The sequence below is a fragment of the Bufo bufo genome, chromosome 1 (genome assembly GCF_905171765.1).
Source record: "Bufo bufo chromosome 1, aBufBuf1.1, whole genome shotgun sequence".
NCBI lineage: Eukaryota > Metazoa > Chordata > Amphibia > Anura > Bufonidae > Bufo > Bufo bufo.
This window is the reverse complement of record NC_053389.1, coordinates 347,299,961-347,320,634: the sequence shown is the minus strand read 5'-3', so window position 1 is coordinate 347,320,634 and position 20,674 is coordinate 347,299,961. Positions and strand designations below refer to the sequence as shown.

The window sequence follows — 20,674 nt, the reverse complement described above, 5'->3', positions numbered from 1 at the left end:
GCTGTAAATGTAGTTTGTGAGTTTATTCTCTTTTCTTTTATTTACCAGCACCCTTTGACGATTCTGACAACTGTTTACTGGGTATATCTGTACCAGCGATGACCAGTTTTGAAAAAAATCTGTATCCAAGTCCGATGTTTTTGCAAGGTCCTAATGTTTGTTCTCCTAGTTTTAGTAGACAACACTTTTCACCGCATCCTTGGACTAATTCTTCAAATCTGTGTATGTATTTATCTGCATGTTTTTTGTGAACTGTTATTGGTGGGGCGTTTTATTTATGTCATTAGTAAGGTTTGCTTTCCACATCTAGATACATTCCATAGTTACACACTGTTTACATTTCTTGGTCCATTAGCACTATCTGGATCGACTTCACCACCACCACCATCAACTGATTCTCAGTTATCAGGCCTCATGCAGCCAATGAACTTTACAGGTGATCGCAAAATGCCACCTCCTATCGGAACAGAGAGGCTAGCACGAATTCGACAAAGTGGCTGTGCGTTTGGGAACACCTACTCACCTTCTGGTGGACAAAATGGCATATGGTCATTTGGCGTCAACAGTGGACCAGGTAGTAATGCAATTTTAAATCCTTCAATTTCACATTGTTAACACTGACTGACTGGCAATCTATAATGACAGTGTCTGACTAGATTACTGACGCATAGCAAATATGGTGCCAGTATTTTGAAAAAGCATGCCCAGAAACTATAGGCCTAGAAGTTAAAAATCTGTTGTGGTTAAAATGAAGGATTTCTGTCTATAGTATGTAAAAAAAATAATAATAAAAAATGTATAATTCCCTGTCTGCATGGGTTTATGAAGAATCGGTCTTGTCAAACTGATAAGTTTCTATCGGGGGGTAAATTTTAGACTGGACCAGGGTGAGTCAATGGATGTCATGTATCTTGACTTCTCCAAAGCATTTGACACTGTACCACATAAAAGGTTAGTAGATAAAATGAGAATGCTTGGACTGGGGGAAGATGTCTGTATGTGGGTAAGTAACTGGCTGAGTGATAGAAAACATATATACTAATATTGGGTCACTGTAAAATGGCACACAACTGATGGTCAGTATGAAATAACTAAAATCCAAGACTAAATTCACATCAGGGTTGTCTATCAGGATATTAATAAAAAAATCCTCTACTGGGATCTAGTGGTTAAAGGACTGACACGTAAATTGAATCCTTATATTGGTTGTTGTCAGACTGCACTACATAAGTTCAACCACATTAGTTAATGCATTCAAATACTTTATGAATACATAAGGCTCCTTTCACATCACTGTTTCTCCTTTCCGTTCTCCAGCTCCATTGAGGACCAAGAGAACGGAAAGGACGGATTCTGCAGATAACTGAGACCTAACTGAGAGTAAAGACCCCATAGACTATAATGGGGTCCGTTCCGTGTCCGCTCAGAATATGATGATTTTTGAGCGGAGACTAAAGTCATGCAGAACTTTCGTCTCCGCTCAAAAATCATATTCTGAGCGGACACTGAACGCACCCCATTATAGTCTATGGGGTCTTTAGGCTCCGTTACGCTCAGTTATCTGCAGAATCCGTCCTTTCCGTTCTCCTGCTCCTCAACGTTCATTGCCAGTGACTTCTTACATGAAGAGCTACCCCTTCTTAGTACAGTCTGCTCCAGGGACTGTATGGTGCATTAATTATCTGTCTGTGATAGATTGTATTTTCTGTGTAAGTTTATGTATATAGATAGATGGCAGTCACTGATAGCTGTTCACAGGGTGGTCTGAAGTTTAGAAAGAGCAGAGGTTTCAATTTCTAAATTACAAGTTTTAATCCTTACCCACAAAACTACTCTCTACAACATTGAAATTGTGACACCAAGAAGGAAAAGTCATGACATTGTGGAAATTGCAAGATCAATAGACATATTAATGATATGCACTTGGACACCTTGGCATTCTAGTAATGAGGTTATTAATTGGTTTCTGAGGATTGTTCTGCCGCACTGAATGCACCTGGGCATGTAAATCCTCAAGATCAGCTGCTGGCATTAGCTTAAGATGCCTACATATGATGTCCCAGATGTGCCCAATTGTAAAAAAAAAAAAAAAAAAAAAAGTCCAGAGTTGCTGCAGGCCTATGAGTCTATTTAGGCCACACAGGCTGCATGAGCAACATGCGGCCTGACTTTATTCTGTTAAATAAGTGCTCCTGGGACATACCACTGGTTCCATTAATAGGAGACGACCAGCTACTGTACAGTCAGGTCTATAAATGTTGGGACATCGACACAATTCTAACATTTTTGGCTCTATACACTACCACAATGGATTTGAAATGAAACAAACAAGATGTGCTTTAACTGCAGACCGTCAGCTTTAATTTGAGGGTATTTACATCCAAATCTGGTGAACGGTGTAGGAATTACAACAGTTTACATATGTGCCTCCCACTTGTTAAGGAACCAAAAGTAATGGGACAATTGGCTTCTCAGCTGTTCCATGGCCAGGTGTGTGTTATTCCCTCCTTATCCCAATTACAATGAGCAGATAAAAGGTCCAGAGTTCATTTCAAGTGTGCTATTTGCATTTGGAATCTGTTTGCTGTCAACTCTCAAGATGAGATCCAAAGAGCTGTCACTATCAGCAAAGGAAGCCATCATTAGGCTGAAAAAACAAAACAAACCCATCAGACAGATAGCAAAAAGATTAGGCGTGGCTAAAACAACTGTTTGGAACCTCCTTAAAAAGAAGGAACACACCGGTGAGCTCAGCAACACCAAAAGAACGGGAAGACCACGGAAAACAGTTGTGGTGGATGGCCGAGGAATTCTTTCCCTGGTGAAGTAAAGTATTTGCAACAAAGTATGAAAAAGTGAAAGTTTGATTTATGATTGTTATTCTGTCCAATCACTTTTGGTCTATTAACAAGTGGGAGGCACATATGCAAACTGTTGTAATTCCTACACCGTTCACCTGATTTGGATGTAAATACTGAGTCTGCAGTTAAATCACATCTTGTTCGTTTCATTCCAAATCCATTGTGGTGGTGTATAAAGCCAGAAATGTTAGAATTGTGTTGATGTCCCAATATTTATGGTCCTGGCTGTATGTTATGCCAGTTTATACCATAATTCCGGAGTAAGACCGGTGTGATGTTACCTTGTGAAGGCCTCTTCATGTTGTTAGCCACATGGTCTCCGGACCAATCTCCAGTTGTCATTGCATCAGAGACAAAAGTGGTGGGACACAACTGAAGAGGATAGACCTCCATCGCCATCTTGCTATGCACTATCATAGCCTTTGAGAGCGGTGGCATGAGGTCAGTGGAAAACCTGTGGCTGGATGTCTGGCTCATAGCCCAATGTCATGCAAATGCATTTTGATAGCTTGTGTAGACAGTTTCCCACCCTAGACTTGGCATGTTTCCCTTGTTGTACAGAATGGATCACTGCATGCAATTTTTCTAATCGGGCAGTCCGTCCGTGCAGAGTTTCGCCTCTGTGCACCTTTTGCTGTCATTCCAGTTTGTCGTCGTTCCTCCAACCTCCAGGACACACAATGTTGCCCAGTGCTGACATCTTGGCCTAGGCACGTAGTGATCTGCCAGAGTGATAAACCAAGGTCTCCCTCTTAGTTTGACACGTAGCAATAATTGGCATGTTGACGAACAGGAGGCATTAAACAATCATCCCACATGATTGATCCAATATTTGAGGTTTCATGTGGCTAAAAAAATACTACTTTCAACATCCAAGATGCCAAATATTGAGGCTAGGTGCTTGAAAATTTGATCATCTGCAGATCTTGGCGACACTTGCTGCTTACTCTTTGTGTCACCTTATGGCTTGTCCTTCTTGGTGTTGTAATTTCAATTTTCAGAAGTGTACATATCAATCTGCTTAGCTGCTCAGTTTTTGTAGATGTCTCTTTTAAGAAGTAACTGTTTAAGGCTACATTCACATCTCAGTGAATGTTTCCAGCAGAGATGTGTTCACTAGATGTGACCTTGCCGGATCCTTATTGACTATAATGTGATCCAGCGGTGATCCGGCCAATTTCCATCATAAATAACTGGATTCGCCTGAGTGCCATGCAGCGGTATTTGTCCTGATGATCTCTAAAGGAAATCTGAACGATGCCTACATTTTTTTCTTAATACATTTAGAACTAAGAAACTTTGTAAAATATCTCATTAGAGAAAACCCTTTTTTCTTCTCCCCCGCCTCACTGATGCTTATGTGAAGACAAGTTAGCAGCTTTCTGAATGGTTAGAATACATCGAAGTCTGTGGCTAGGGAATGAGAAGGAGGGAGGGGCAGATAGAGAGACAGACCCAGATCATGCTGGTGGCTAGTAAATGTTTTTCTGTGTCATTGCACACCTGGATTTACATCTAAATTGCTTAGTTCTGCTGCATACTGTCCTATTAATATTGCTTCTTCTGTGGGGGCACTACAGAGTGGGAAACACAATCTATTGTTTTTTTTGTTTGTGCTTTCTATGGACACACATCATGACAGCTAATCTCCACCCACTAGCCTAGGGAAAAGTAAGAATTAGAGACTATAGAGGGAAACTGCTAAAAAGTCAGATAATGCCCTGATATAGTGTTACTCATGTGCATCAAATATGATTTGTTGAAATGTCTAATTTTTTTATGCAGATGGGTTTTCAGGCTGGTCTCAGCCAGTCATGAATACTCATGTTTACCATCATCCTCAACCAGACAACACTGTGTTTTCACAACACCAGTATTTGGAAAGAGATGAATATGGTGTGCTTCATCCTTCCAATGGACTTCATCGACCAACTTCTAGCACAGTTATTGACTCTTCCAAAGTAAGTGTTTTTTGTAAGTTGTAGTAGAAAAGCATGTCTATTATAAAACAGTATATAGAAAGCAATAAATCATGTTCAAGTGACAGGAGATTTTCCTGTATAAAGAGTAAAAAATAGTTTAGTGTCCAAATCAATAATATTAAATGGGAGGGTATAACATGTTATATGATCTCTGTTTACATGTTAAGACATTATTTAGATGCTGAAAACCATTTAATTGATTTGGTTTTTTTCAAGGCTCAATGATGTGTTCTATTGCGTACCAGCTTGTATTCCCTTAGCTGGCCCGTTCAGCTACAGTTATGTAACCAGTGTGTATGGTGCTGACTGAGCTCTGTCTACATCAGCACACCGCTCCATTCACATCAGGGACTCTTGGACTCCTCATTCTCAGGATCACAAGGGTCCCCATGATCAGACTCCACAGTGATCTGTTAATTCTCGGTTATCCTGTGGATAGGTGGGAAATAGTTTTTCTTGAGATGAATCCTTTAACATTTTGTATGTGGATAATGAATGGGTAAGTCAAAAAGGATCAAATAAAACTGATGGAATGTGGGGAGCTAATCAGTCAGGCTCTGAATGGACCTAGCATCTATGGAAAGGTCTCACAAGAGACTATTCACACTTAAAACCCGGACTTGAGGGAGTTTTAAGTTTCTCTTTGCTGCATTATCAAGCAAGCTGAGTCCTTAAAATTGACATTGTGACGGTCAGGGCTGTGGAGTTGCTAAGCCAAAGTTCTGACTCTGAATCCTGCATTTTCTCACACTTGGACTCCGGCTTTGACTCCTAAATAAATGGCTAAACATTTTACTAATATATTTACTGTAGTAAAGTGGTAATATCAGACTTTTTCTTACTATCATATAAGTAATCGGGCTACTTGGATAGAATTTAAAAGGAATCATCCATCACCAGCAACCTCTCTATCACGCAGTTTGCATAGATATAACTATAATTCACCTGATTGAAATGCTCTTTTTCTTTTGTTCCTGGAAGGCGTTTGGTGCAACGAGAGCATTACCATTGCTCTTGTTGCTTCCAAGCGCCACTCATTTCTTCGGCCATCTTCTCCCTGGCTGCTTTGACAGGTCCAGGTAGTGGAAAAGCAGTGATGGAGGGACTGGCAACAGAAAGGAGCAGAGCTTGGGTGCAAGGAGAACCACAGCTATGTGTCTATTCAAACTATTGGACAGGGAAGTTGCTGGTGACAGATTCCTTTGAAAGGGGTTGTTTTAACTCGGCAAATCAGCAGCCTCCTCTCTAATAACAGAGCTCTATACTGTGCGGAGCTCTGTTATTGGATTGCCGCCTGCCTGCTGGATGAAATCCCGTTCTTCTTAAAGCGGCAGAGCAGCGGAGGCTCTAGGCGCAAATTCTTGTCGCCATTTTGCAATTCTAAGTCGCATTGGCGACCATTTTGGTCGCCATCTGGAGCCCTGAATGCACTATGCATTAAAAGAGGACCTGTCACCTCTCCTCACATATCTGTTTTATAAAAATAATAGTGTGCCACATGAAATGGCAATTCTGGAACATTTATTCTTATGAATGTTAGTTTTGCCACTCTTATTCTTGCTAGAAGCTTATGGATAAAGGTACAGAAGGGAGATACCAGTTGGAGTGTGTCCCTGCAAAGTCTGGCATTGTACAATCAGTGTTGCTAGTGGCAGACTGTGCAGGGACACAGCCGTAACTGGTACCAAGCATTTGTTCCTTTATCCATAAAATTCTAGCAGGAAGATCATCAAAATTAGTCATCTTTTTTCAAAACTGAATAAACCTATGGGGAGATCTAATAACTATGTATACATATTAGGGGTCAGTACAGAGATCTCTCCCATCATCTATCCCCAGGACAGTGACTGTGACGAGGAGACATCCTCTGCGTCTGGAGGAAAAAAGGTTTGTACACAAACATAGAAAAGGATTCTTTACTGTAGAAGCAGTGAGACTATTGAACTCTCTGCCTGAGGAGGTGGTGATGGAAAACTAAGAGAGTTCCAGAGGGGTCTGGATGTATTTCTGGAGTGTAATAATATTACAGGCTATAGAATTTAGATTTCTGGAGAAGGGTTGTTGATCCAGGGAGTTATTCTGATTGCCTGATTAGGGCAAAAAATTCCTTTCCGACTCCAAAGTGAGGAAAATTGGCTTCTACCTCACAGTTTAATATTTTTTCCATTACGCCCCATGACAGCACCTGTGAGAGAGATCCTCCCCCTTCCGGACAGGAAACAGGAACTTCCAAGATCTTTAAATTGGTCCCTTGCCTTCCACCGCTCAGTTCTTTCCTGTTTCCTGTCCAGGGACAGGAAGATTTCTTTCCAGGTCTATTTTCCGGCTGCAGGACCTCTAGGGTTAAAGAGAAAGTGAAGTGAAGTCTCTCCACTAGGAGCCGCTGAGAAGCCCGGCGTCTGCTGTTTTTTCCCTGCTTCGGTAGCCATGGGGGGGATGCCTGTAGCTGCCTTGTGACCCTGCCTGCCGGCGAAGTTGCGGCGTGAGGGGGGAGGTACGTCTTCTCCTCTCATTGAGGCTGGCTGAGCTGGGCGTGCATGTCGCACCGCAGTGACGCGTGCGTTCCACCGGCTGGAGGGGGAGGAGCTTAACATGGCGGGCGCTGCGCGGCCCATTTGAAAAAGGGAACGCCGGCCAGCCAACGTGGAGGGAGCAGCAGCAGGCAGATACTGACCGGATGCCAGGCGGCACCTGCAGCCCTCCATTGGCCCCCCTTGAAGCAGCATTATCATGCAAGAAGAGGGGGAAGTACAACAGCGCACTGACAGACAGGAGCAGCTTTCAGAATCCAGCATGGTACTCCTGGGGGTAAGAGGGGTTAACCCCCACCATCTCCCTTTGGGGAGTTTATTATTATGGTCAGATTAGACTGATTGGGCTGTTTTTTATTATATGCAGGTTAAAAAAGCCCCAACAAAAGCTTTCCACAAAACGAGAGCTAAGGAGTGTGGAATTTGCAAACGAAAGTTGAATCCGTCTTACCCCAAAACATGTTGTCAACCATGTCTGGATAAGTTAGTGGCAGAGGAGTCGCCATCTTTGTTGCAAAGTATCCAAGATTTAGTTAAAAATGAAGTCCGTTCTTCTGTGGAGGAGCTTAAAAAATTCCTGCCTAGCTCATCCAGACATAAGAGGGCTCAGGCGATAGTGGAGGATACTATGGACTCTGGGTCCGAGGAGGGCACTATTGCAGACTCAGATTCCTCCTCTGAGGATATGACAGGGAAGCAAAAATACTTCAATTACTCTTACTGGTAGGACCATGGCGGAGAAGGAAGTGTTGGCAAGTCATCTTCCGTCGGGACTTGCATCCAAGGTATCTTGGACAGGGGATTGGCCAGCACGTAACACAGGGGATGAGGAGGCAGTGGTGTGACCCGCAGATACTGGTTGTGGACCCAGGCGTTTATACCACCTATTAGGGTGCATCAAGAAGTTTACATATGTTATCTGGGGCCTCGTGCCCAGTGATGAAACCCACCTGATCAGTGTGAACCAGATCAGGGAGCAATTGGTTCAGGCGACAAACTAATATGGCTGTGAAGATCTTAGTATCAATATTTACTAAGGAAATGGGGCGGTAATTAGCTGGCGAAACGTTTTTTTTTCTTAGGTTTGGGTAAAACCGTTATTAGGGCATCCAAATACTCAGCCGGCACCTCCCGGCCCTGCAAAATATAGTTACAAAGAGCGCAGATATGCGGGAGAAAATAGAGAGATACTTCTTATAGTACATAGCCGATCGAAAATGCTTTTATTTTGTTAAAGTGAAATAAATAAATAAAAGTTAGACATATTCGGTATCGCTGCGTCCATAACAAACAGTTGTATAAAAATATCACATGACCTAACCCCTCAAGTGAACACGATAAAAAATAAAAACTTACATCACAAAGTGTAATACCAAGCGATCAGTCATATGCACCCCAACATGGTACCAATCAAACCTTCACCTCATCCTGTAAAAAATGAACCCATACATGACAGTCGGCCAAAAATAAAATAAAAATGGCTCTCATAATATGGAGACACCAAAATATATAATTTTTTGTTTCAAAAATGCTTTTATTGTGTAAAACTTATTAGGTATTGCCACGTCCGTAAATACCTGCTTATAAAAATATCACATGACCTAGCCCCAGAAGTGAATGCTGTAAAACAATAAAAATTGTGCCCCATAAAATGTAATATTGAATGATAGTACCGGTGGTACCAATACAAACTTCAATGCTTTCTGCAAAATACGAGCCCCTGCACAAGACTATCAGCAGGGAAAAAAAAATAAAATGGCATTCAGAAAATAAAGACACAAAAAACATTTTTTTTTTTTAAATGCTTTGTTAAACTCTAACAAAAAAACATATTTGATATTCTCGTGTCCGTAACAACCTGTTCTATGAAAATAGCACATGATCTAACCTGTCAGATGATCATTGTGAAAAAAAAATATATAAAAACTGTGCCAGAACAGCCATATTTTGGTTACCTTGCCTCACAAAAAGCGCAATATAGCGCGATCAAAAATATATGTACCCCAAAATACCACTAAAACTGTCATCTTATCCCGAAGTTTCCAAAATGGGTCACTTTTTGGGAGTTTCCACTGTAAGGTGCATCAGGGGGGCTTCAAATGGGACATGGTGTCTAAAAACCAGTCCAGCAAAATTTGCCTTCCAAAAAACACAGGGCGCTCCTTTTCTTTTGCGCCTTGCCGTGTGCCCTTACATAAGTTTACCGCCACATGTGGGGTGTTAATGTAAATTGCAGAATCGGGGTAATAGATATAGGGTTTTGGTTGGCTGTTTACACTTGTGTTACAGAAATTTTTTTATTAAAATAGAAAATCTGCCAAAAAAGTCAAATTTGGAAATTTCATCTCCATGTTCCTTTAATTCTTGTGGAATACCTAAAGGGTTAACAAAGTTTAAAAATTAGTTTTGCGTAACTTGTAGTTTCTAAAATTGGGTCATTTATGGGTGGTTTCAATTATGTAAGCACCACAAAATGACTTCATAACTGAACCAATCCTTTAAAAAGTGGGTTTTGGAGATTTTCTTCAAAGTTTTAAGATTTGCTTTTAAAATTCTTAGCCTTCTAACGTCCTAAAAAATAAAATGACCTTTTCAAAATTATGCCAACATAAAGTAGACATATGGGGAATGTTAAGTAATAACTATTTTATGACGTATCACTATCTGTGATCGTACATGTATTGCGCGGTGATCGGGCGGGTGCAGGAGATGCGCCCGCTCAACGGCAAGGGTCCGGCGGTCACTGATAGCTGGACCCCTGCTGCATGAAATCACCGATGCCGGAGCATTAACCCTTTATGTGCCACGGTCAGCGCTAACCGCGGCACGTGCGATGTCCGTGCAGGGTGGAAGCAGCCATTGGGTCCCCACGCTGCTGTAATGGGGACCTGATGGCAGGGAAGGCATCGGGCTGCCTTCCTTAGGCATCGTGGCTGCCTTCCGTGACAGCCTGTGAGATCCAGCCCCCTGGATCTCACAGGCAGGAAGCTGTAAGTGTATTACATTCAGTAATACACTTACAGCCAATGCTTTACAATACAGAAGTATTGTAAAGGGGATCAGACCCCCAAAAGTTTGTCTGAGTGGGAAAAAAAATAAAGTGACAAAAAATGTAAAAAAATAAAGTGTTATAAAAAAATTAAGCATCCTTTTCCCAAAATAGAGTAAAAATTTGTAAAAAATAAACAAAATAGGGAAAAAAAGAAAAGTAGACATATTAGGTATCGCTGCGTCTGTGTCGACCGGCTCTATAAAAATATCACTTGACCTAACCCCTCAGGTGAACACCGTAAAAAAAAAAAAATGGAATTGTCAAAAAAGCAATTTTTTGTCACCTTACATCACAAAAAATGTAATACCAACCGATCAAAAAGTCATATGCACCCTAAAATGTTACCAATCAAACGGTTCTCATACTGGAAAAAAATAAGCACCTATCAAAAAACTACGGCTTTCAGAATGTGGTGACACTAAAAAATCTTTTTTTTTTTTTTAAAACTCTTTATTATGTAAAACTGAAACATGTTTGGTATTTTCGCATCCATAACAACCGGCCCTATAAAAATAGCACATAATCTAACCTGTCAGATAAACGTTGTAAATAACAAAAAAAATAAAAACTGTGCCAAAACAGCCATTTTTTGTTACCTTGCCTCACAAAAAGTGTAATATAGAGCAATCAAAAATCATATGTACCCTAAAATAGTACCAACAAAACTGCCACTCTATCCTGTAGTTTCTACTCTAGGGGTGCATCGGGGGGGCTTCAAATGGGACATGGACACTGGAGGGAAGGGGAACAGTAACTGGGCCTGCAAACTAGGGAAGAAACAGGTCACCTCCTAGACATCCCTAATACGGGCCCTAACTATCTATCTATCAATCAATATGAATAGACCCTGAAGGTAGGAATATTCATATGCTGGATACCTAGGCCTTTATATCCCTATTAGGCCCTGAAAAAGGTTAGGACCAGAGACAACCCATTCCTCCCCAGATGGATGAATGGAAGTCTCTGTCTCAGGCCCAGATACAAACAGAGAATATAACAAACGCGACACTTAACTTCTGTAGAGACAGAGGAGCAGGAACACCAGAGATGACCTCACACCAGCTCAGCCGAAACCAAATAAAGATATCTACCGCGTAGTCAGAAGGGTGGGGGTCAGACTATAAAGGGTAGAAGTGATGACCACTGAGCAACAGCTGAGAAAAGGGATGTGGTCATTAACCCTATCAACACTGAATCAAGAGAAATCAAGGAGGCTGATCGATAATTCCACACTCAGCCAATCTCCTTGATTTCCTGACATCAGTCACCTGAGGGAATGTGATGCCTACAAGTTGCATGGCACAAGCTAGAAATTCCTCCTGTGCAGGATGCAAGTCCCGACGGAAGATGACTTGCCAACACTTCCTTCTCCGCCATGGTCCACCGAGGCAAAAGGAAATGGCTACAGAGGACGAAGAGGGCCCTGATAAAGCACTCTGCTTCCTGAACCTAGGGGACTCTTGCAAGCATTACTCACTTTCAGTGGCTACTCTACATAGAGAGAAATAAGGGCTTACTGTGACTGGATATCACCTGATCCACCCGATGACAGGCCCTGATAGTCTTACTTTCTCCCCATTTCCATACCTCACTTTCCTTCTTTCCCTGTTCCATTTTTCTTATCCCTTCTTTCAATGTTTCTCCGTGAATATTGGGTTTGGCTGCCTGTGTGGGGCAAGCTTAAATAATGGTGTTTTATACACACCAACTCCCCCCCCCCCCTCCTCCCCCCCCCCCCCCCCATTTCCTATGTATGCGGGGATCCTCCGGGACGACGAGGGGGCACACCACCTTTGTGCCCTTTCTCTTTTTTCTCCTTGTGACATGACAAAGCATGTGATTTACTCCTTTAATGTAAATGTGCCACAAAAAAGGTTTCAGGTTTTTGCTCTGACATGCAGGAGCTCTCATTCAATAATCTTTTTACAAGAGACACATTTTAAGGCTCATAAAATACTCCCCTTTTGACCATTGCTTTCATAGTTGTAATGGGTCTCAGGCCTCCAGGGGCGTAAGCATCACCCTATAAAAATAAAAGTCTGGCTTTCATCTGCCTTCAATCCAGAGTGGACCTGAGCGGCAGATTTATATTTGTAAAGGGGAGACTAGATGATACTCCTATTACCCTGGGGAATGTATATGCCCCTAACAAAGGTCAGGTGAAATGGCTAGTTAACACTATTCAATGGTTGCAACGATTTGCAGAGGGAATGGTAGTGCTCGGTGGAGATTTTAATGTCACTTTTAATCCTTTATTGGCTTCATCTACCGCACACTCTATCTTCTTCGCTGGCTTGAGCAAACTGAAGGCCTCCTTAGAAAGTCTCCACCTGTTGGGTACTAGGAGATCGCTCCATCCTGAAGCTAAAGATTTTTCTTTTTTCTCGCATGTACACCATTCTTATAAACGTATTGATTACTTATTTATTTCACAGGCATCGCTATCAGTGGTGGGGTCCGCTGGCATAGAGTCCATCTCAGTTTCAGACCATGTACCTATTCATATAGCCTTATACTTGCCAATACCAGGTCGGAAAGCCTGGTCATGGAGACTTAATGAAACCCTCTTGAGGGATGACTCCACGATTGAAACTATCTGCTTATTTCAACACCAATACTACCCCAGATGTGCCATTTCCCAGTGTGGGAGGCTCATAAAGCCTTCATTAGGGGAGAATTTATTGCGTTAGGCACAGCAGTAAAAAAGATGTCGACTCTTTGCTATCCCAGATCTCGTCATTAGAAAAAACGCATAAGCACTGCAATTTCGCAACTCACTGAGTTAACTGACCTAAGGGGCCAACTTAAGTACCTATTAGGCTCCAGATTCGCGAAAGGGCTAATGTATTCCAAGCAACGGATATATGCTCATGGGAATAGGGGGGGGAGAATGATGTCTACTCTTCTTAAAGGTCCCGTTGCCCGTTCACACATCTCCTCTATCAGATCGTCCACAAATGCCCTGCTGCGCCAATATGATGAGATTGCTTCTCAATTTGCAAATTTCTATGGCCAATTATAACCTGAATGCGGGTGAGTCCCTGGGGGAGAGGGATACACTAACAAAAGACATCTGAGAATTCTTGGAATCTCTACATCTCCCTACCCCTTCACCGGGGGACTCCTCCCTGTTATTAGAGCCAATAACTATGACGGAAATTCAGCAGGCACTGTCTTCAACTCCAGTAGGTAAAAGTCCAGGCCCCGATGGCCTTCACATGATCTACTATAGGAACTTTCAGCGCATTTTATCACCTCATTTTCAATCCCTTTGTCAGGCACTATTAAAAGGCAGGCAGACAGGCTCTGAAGGCACATATCGCAGTGCTACCAAAAGTAGGAAAGGATTTAGTTATGTAGCTGCTACCGCCCTATTTGACTCCTAAACTGTGATGTAAAATTGTGCCAAAATTTTAGACAGACGTATACAGGTCTTCCTTGTTCAGGAAGGGTTTACTGCTGTTTTTTTTTTATTTATTTTTTATATAAGAACAGTTAATTCTGCACTATTAATTAAATATTTATTTTTTTACGTTTGAGTCAGAATGTTTGCTTTGCCTCTGACTCCACAGCCCTGGTGACTATATGTATACAGTTGTGTGCAAAATTATTCAACCCCCAATGCTGTAAAGGGTTTTAGGGAATTTAGTGTACATTTGTAATTGTGTTCAGAATGAAATCTTACAAGGACTTTTTAAAGAACCAAATGCAACTAAAATGACATCAATTGTTTTTGTAATACAGTATTAAATGGTTTTTTTTGTGATTTCTTCATTGACACAATTATTCAACCCCTTAAAGAGGTTCATTCAAGTGTTTTCGATCAGGTATTGAAAACACCTGTGGATGTCAAGGAGCAGCAATCAAGCATAATAAGCACCAATTAGGCAGATTTCAAAGGACTGTGATACTCAGCTCCTTCTAGACATTTACTGGTGTGTTTACAAACATGGTGAAGTCAAGAGAATGGTCCAGGAAGACAAGAGAAGAGGTGATTTCTCTTCACAGGAAGGGCAATGTCTATAAGAAGATTGCAAAGATGTTAAACATACCAAGAGACACCATAGGAAGCATCATTCGCAAATTCAAGGCAAAGGGCACTGTTGAAACGCTACCTGGTCGTGGCAGAAAGAAGATGCTGACTTCGACTGCTGTGCGCTACCTGAAGCGCAAAGTGGAGAAAAGTCTTTGTGTGACTGCTGAGGAACTGAAAAAAGATTTGTCAAATGTGGGTACTGAAGTTTCAGCTCAGACAATAAGGCGCACACTGCGTAATGAAGGCCTCCATGCCAGAACACCCAGGCGCACCCCCTTGCTGTCTCCAAAGAATAAGAAGAGTCGACTGCAGTATGCCAAAAGTCATGTGGACAAACCACAAAAGTTTTGGGATAGTGTTCTGTGGACTGATGAAACAAAATTAGAACTGTTTGGGCCCATGGACAACGCTATGTTTGGAGGAGGAAGAACAAGGCCTATGAAGAAAAGAACACCTTGCCTACTGTGAAGCATGGCGGGGGGGCCATCATGCTTTGGGGCTGTTTTGCTTCTACAGGTACAGGGAAGCTTCAGCGTGTGCAAGGTACCATGAATTCTCTTCAGTACCAGGAGATATTGGATGAAAATGTGATGCAGTCCATCACAAACCTGAGGCTTGGGAGACGTTGGACCTTTCAACAGGACAATGATCCCAAGCATACCTCCAAGTCCACTAGAGCATGGTTGCAGATTAAAGGCTGGAACATTTTGAAGTGGCAATCGTAGCCACCAGACTTAAATCCGATTGAGAACCTCTGGTGGGACTTAAAGAAAGCAGTTGCAGAGCGCAAGCCTAAGAATGTGACTGAACTGGAGGCTTTTGCCCATGAAGAATGGGCGAAGATACCCGTAGATCGCTGCAAGACACTTGTGTCAAGCTATGCTTCACGTTTAAAAGCTGTTATAACTGGAAAAGGATGTTGTACTAAGTACTAAGATTGAATGTCACTTGGGGGTTGAATAAAACTGATAATGATGTGAGCACAGAAAATAGATTTGTGGTTATTTCATTATAAATGTTATGTTATATTTGTCTGACTTACAAGTGCCTCTTTGATTTAATTGTAAACAAGATGACTGAAATGATCAAAATCAATGTCAAACTGGCCAAAACACTCAATTTCAGTGGGGGTTGAATAATTTTGAACACAACTGTAGCTATCATCCTTAAAAGGGTTTCCTGATTTTGATACTTTTGGCCTATTCTCAGGATAGGTAATCAGTATCTGATCAGTGAGGGTCCGACAACAGACACCCACAGATCAGCTGTTTGAGTAGGCAACTGCTGCCAATCTACATTCTGCAGAGGGCAGGGATGGCATGACCACAGAGGGGGCACTGGAGGGTCTGGGGGACTGGACAAAAAGTATACGTGGATACAGGCTCTTATCTTCACATTCATGAATGGTGGAGATCAGAGCTTGAAACTGACATTTTTAACCATACTATGCTCTGATTGAGTAGTCTGAGGACTAACTTATTAGAGCGATCGCTTACAACTGGCTATGCCAGTTAACAGTTCGGACATAACTAACTGTATTGGTAAGTTACATGCAGTATGGATGTACAGTTACACCAATTTGTGGCAAGGGGTTAAGAAATAATGACAATTTATTTGCTATTTATTTAACAGAAGAAAACAACAATGTCTGCGACACACAGGCCGTAGAGACTTACTATATATAAACAAATGTACCTCCTGAGTTGTGCAAAAGGCCCATATGACAGTGCAAACATGCATAATAAACACATAAAACACTCATGAGCATGAGAAGAGGAGAAAGAAGTATAAAGGGAGTTAAGTGTCACCTCGCCAGCATAACAGGATCAATCAGTTTCAGAGGAGGAAGAGAACTGTCAATATTCTGTCATTGCATTCCCTGGAATTCTAAGTCTTGTCTGGCAGAGGTTAGATAACAAATACAAACATAGTTGGAAAACCCATATACTTCCAAATGCAAATATTTCCAAGTTACCCACCTGCTGACTGAGCAGTACGTTGGTTGGACCAGCTGCAGAGGATTGTATGCTGCATCCCTTATCCTACGACATACAGTTCATAGCCTACACAATTACGATTTGCTGGGATTTTGTTTCTTGCTTTTTTCCTCTTACTCCCCACAGAGAACGCTGTTGTCCATGGGTAATCTGGTATTGCGGCTCAGCCCCATTTAAAGTAGGTTCAAATCTGTGTTCGGTAACTCTGGTAGTCTGTTCCGGCAGAAGAACAGACTACTGTAGTTACTGTATCTGGCATAACCACGCACAGCCAGATCCTCATTATAGTGAATGGTGCTCCGTTAGTCTGCTCCTCTGCCAAAACAGACCTCCCGAGAATCTAAATACATATGTGAACCTACCATTACTTGAAAAGGGGCTAAGCTACAATACCATAGTGTGTGCCCATTTCTAACAAATGGTTTAGTTAACTTCCATTATACTCTGGTAATGGATGCTATTAGCAAGGTTTTTACCCTTTTACTCTAAAACAAAATCACCATTAAAACCGTTGCTTTAACGCACACTTTCTTCCCAGGCAGAATAGCACAGCAATGTTTATTTTAGATGACTGTTCAGAAAGGATATATATCAGTCAGTTTAATGTTTTTTCCTTGTTTCCTTGTGATCTAGGCCTTACCAGGAACATGGACATCACCTTATGGAACTACACATCTGAAATATGTTAACTGATTTAGAAGATACTGTTGAGCACAATTTAAGAATTGCATTTGGGATGTCCAGAAGAATTTGAGGTTTTCTCAGTTACGGTTATTTGTTTCCTTAAATTTCACTTCTGTTAAGGAGTTACGTACTTAATATTTAAAGCGAATTTCAGATTTGCTGTTTGTTGGTTTATAAATCACTTTATACAATCCTTCATCCAGCCTTCCATTTTTACATATACTATGGTCTATGACATACAGTGATATTTACTTTCTTGTTCTGTCATGTACCACGTGACAAAATGACCATCCATCCCAAATATTTATTAAAGCATTTCTTCATAGTTTTTGTTGTAAATGTCAATAAATTCAGTGAACTACCAATATCATTTGAATACATATACTCATTATGGTATAGAAACTGAAAGAATTCCAGCACTCGGGCCTCTTTACGATTCAATGAAAGGTGGTTTTATTAAAGAGTGGTTACATAAATGTGACGTTTCGGTCAGTTTTACCTTTTTCAAACTGTAATTGAGTTTCAACAACGTATGGAGATAAACATAAAGGTATCTAAGTTACAACATTTATTATGAAACAATTGAAAATTGTGCAGCCAGATACATAAGGAAAAAGAAAATGATTAATGTAAGTATAAATATCCCAAGATGTTATGATAAATAAAACTGGTACAATCAGTATGAGTTTGAGTTTTGCTGTAATGGTGCCTGGACAAATCTACATATGTGTATAAACATTCATAATCTAGGATAATGCTTCATAGGATCTGGTGGAACCTGTAAGCTGATTATAGGCATCATAGGTTATCACAACAGAGCTCTGAATCTAGTAGAATTTAAGATTATGAACAGTATACTGTATACTATAAAAATATTCTCAAAAAGTATCAGGAAAAGAAATCCAGAACCAGATGCTTACCTATTGCCACCTGAGAGAGAAGGAGGTACTGGAAAGAGTGCTAAGCAACTGTGTTAAGAGCACGCTTAAAAATAGCACATCCCGCCATGTGCAAAGGAATAGAGGGGAACATGAACATCACCCTATCTGTATTCGGCTCACTACATTTGGAGCAACCCAAGTAATCCCCCAGTGACATTTTATGTTGCGTATAAGGAGTAATATATGCTCTATGGAATATTAATAATGCTACAGTATGTCTGCAACTACTAACTGGGTTAGGGCTCAGGCACACGACCGTATGCCCTCAGAGACATAGTCGGTGAGCGGGCCATATGTCCCCGAGCATCATAGGTTACTATGTGCGTATCGGGCCGCCCGCGGGACTATTGTCCTGCACTCATATGATCATATGAGTGCAGGACAGTAGTCTTGCAGGCGGCCCGATGCGCACAGTATCATAGTAACCTATGATGCTGTGCGCTCCCGTGTGCACGATGTATGCCGCTCGGGGACATATGGTCCGCTCACCAACCGTATGTCTCGGACGGCATACGGTCGTGTGCATGAGCCCTTATGCTTATGGATTTTCAATGTGGCGTCAAGGAGGGTTTGGCCTTCATAATCAGGGGGATACCTAGTCCATTGTCTCTGATCTAGTAGATACGGAGTCCCAGGACCACAGGGCCTAATGAAACGGTAAATATTACTAGTGGATGAGGTATGAGATCTCGCACGTTTGAGGAATACGTTTAAGCACACCCTTTCAAAGTATAGGGTGACCACTTGCAGGCAGTTTCTAACAAAAGTAAGGGTTTGCAAAAAAAAGATAAAAACATTACTAATAAAAGCAGCATATTTTCAGCAACGGCTTGGTAAGAAAACATTGAATAGTTATCCAATGTTTCCCAAAACTGATGAACAACCCTTAGCAGCCAGTGTAATAAATCCTAAGGGGTTTACCCTCCAGAAATCCTGGATTGCCTAAGGATTGGAAAGTAGTATGTTATCTATCCAGCTGACATGATTTCCTAATTATTCTCCAAGCTTGTATAGTAGACCATAAGATTGGAAAATCTTGAATGGAAGAGGGCAAGGATTCAGTAGGAAGATGCAGCAATGCCTCCAATGCAGTGTGCGGTGGGGGGGGGACTGCCTCTCCCAAGTCGACATTACTAAAATGAAAAGAACTATGACGCCAATCCAGGACATATGTGAATTCAGCAGGGAAATGGGGCCCACTCATCACTTTTGGTAACTTTAACTTTACTGAACTCATGTATTGCCCTACCCCAGATAAATGTCAAAGTCCTCTGAAGTGATTGGACATCTGTTTTATGTACAGATTTAGCCGAGCTAAAATTGAGGCTGCTCCATTCATTTCTTTGGAAATTCTGGGGATAGCAGAGCACTGTATCTTGGCTATCTCCCATAGAAATGAAAGGAGCAGCCACGCACATGTGCGACCCACCACTCTGCTCATTTCAGGAGGCTGCAAGGGGTACAGGGGCCCCCGTTCTCATGATCAGTGGGGGTCCCAGCAGTAGGACCCCCACAATCTAAAAGTTATCCCCTATCCTGATAACTGGAATATACCCCTTTAATATTGTTAAGGTAGGCAGTTTTATCTAGTTTATAGGGTTCCCAAAACTTCCAAGATAGATTTAACCCCTTCTACCCCAGGCCTGTTTTCAGCTTCCTGCCCAGGCCTATGTTTGCAAATCTGTGTGGTAATAGCTCTGGAATGGTTTTACTTATCTAACCGATTTTAAGATTGTTTTCTGGTAACACATTGTACTTTGTTAGCGGTAAATTTGGGTCAATACAAAAGAAATACTAAAATTTACAGAAAACTTGGAAAAATCGCATTTTTGAAGATCTCTACTTTTAACACACACAGAAATACATCATAAAATTGTTATTAATTAACACTCCCCATAAGTCTACTTTATGTTGGCATCATTTTCTAAATGGTATTTTATTAGGATTTCGGACTGCTTCGAAATTTAGATGACATTTTTAGATTTTGCAGAAATTTTCCAAAACACTTATTTTTTTTTTTTTAAAGGACCAATTCAGGTTTGAAATCAATTTTGGGGGTTTACATAATATAAATTGCCAAATTATTACATTTTAAAAACTACACTGCAAGTATTAAAAGAAAATGGAGATAACATTTGAAAATTTCACTTTATTTATTTTTTGCTGATTTTCCATTTTCATAAATTATTTTTTTTTCCATGTAAGGCTACTTTCACACCTGCGTTAGGTGCGGATCCGTCTGTTATCTGCACAGACGGATCCGCACCTATAATGCAAACGCTTGTATCCTTTCAGAACAGATCAGTTTGCATTACCATGAACAAAAAAATATATATTTTTTGTTCATGATAATGAAAACGGATCCGTTTTGACTTACATTAAAAGTCAATGGGAGGCGGATCCGTTTTCAATTGCACCATATTGTGTCAGTGAAAACGGATCCATCCCCATTGACTTACATTGTAAGTCAGGAGGGATCCGTTTGGCTCTGCATCGTCAGGTGGACATCAAAACGCGGAATAGAGGCTGAACGGAGGCAATATGATGCATTCTGAACGGATCCTTATCCATTCAGAATGCATTGGGGCTA

The 20,674-nt window shown here is 41.3% G+C and overlaps 1 protein-coding gene across 1 annotated transcript in view; it reads left to right on the top strand.

Annotated features, from left to right (window-relative positions):
* Positions 1–18,245, top strand: part of LOC121009545 (ankyrin repeat and KH domain-containing protein 1-like) — a 307,110-nt gene extending 288,865 nt beyond the window's left edge. Inside the window, exons 30-33 of the mRNA XM_040442755.1 lie at positions 49–222; positions 356–574; positions 4,647–4,822; positions 17,093–18,245. Of these exons, the coding sequence (XP_040298689.1) occupies positions 49–222; positions 356–574; positions 4,647–4,822; positions 17,093–17,152 (629 nt within the window). The 3' untranslated portion in view covers positions 17,153–18,245. The remainder of the gene's footprint in view (positions 1–48; positions 223–355; positions 575–4,646; positions 4,823–17,092) is intronic.
* The last annotated feature ends 2,429 nt before the right edge of the window (positions 18,246–20,674 follow it).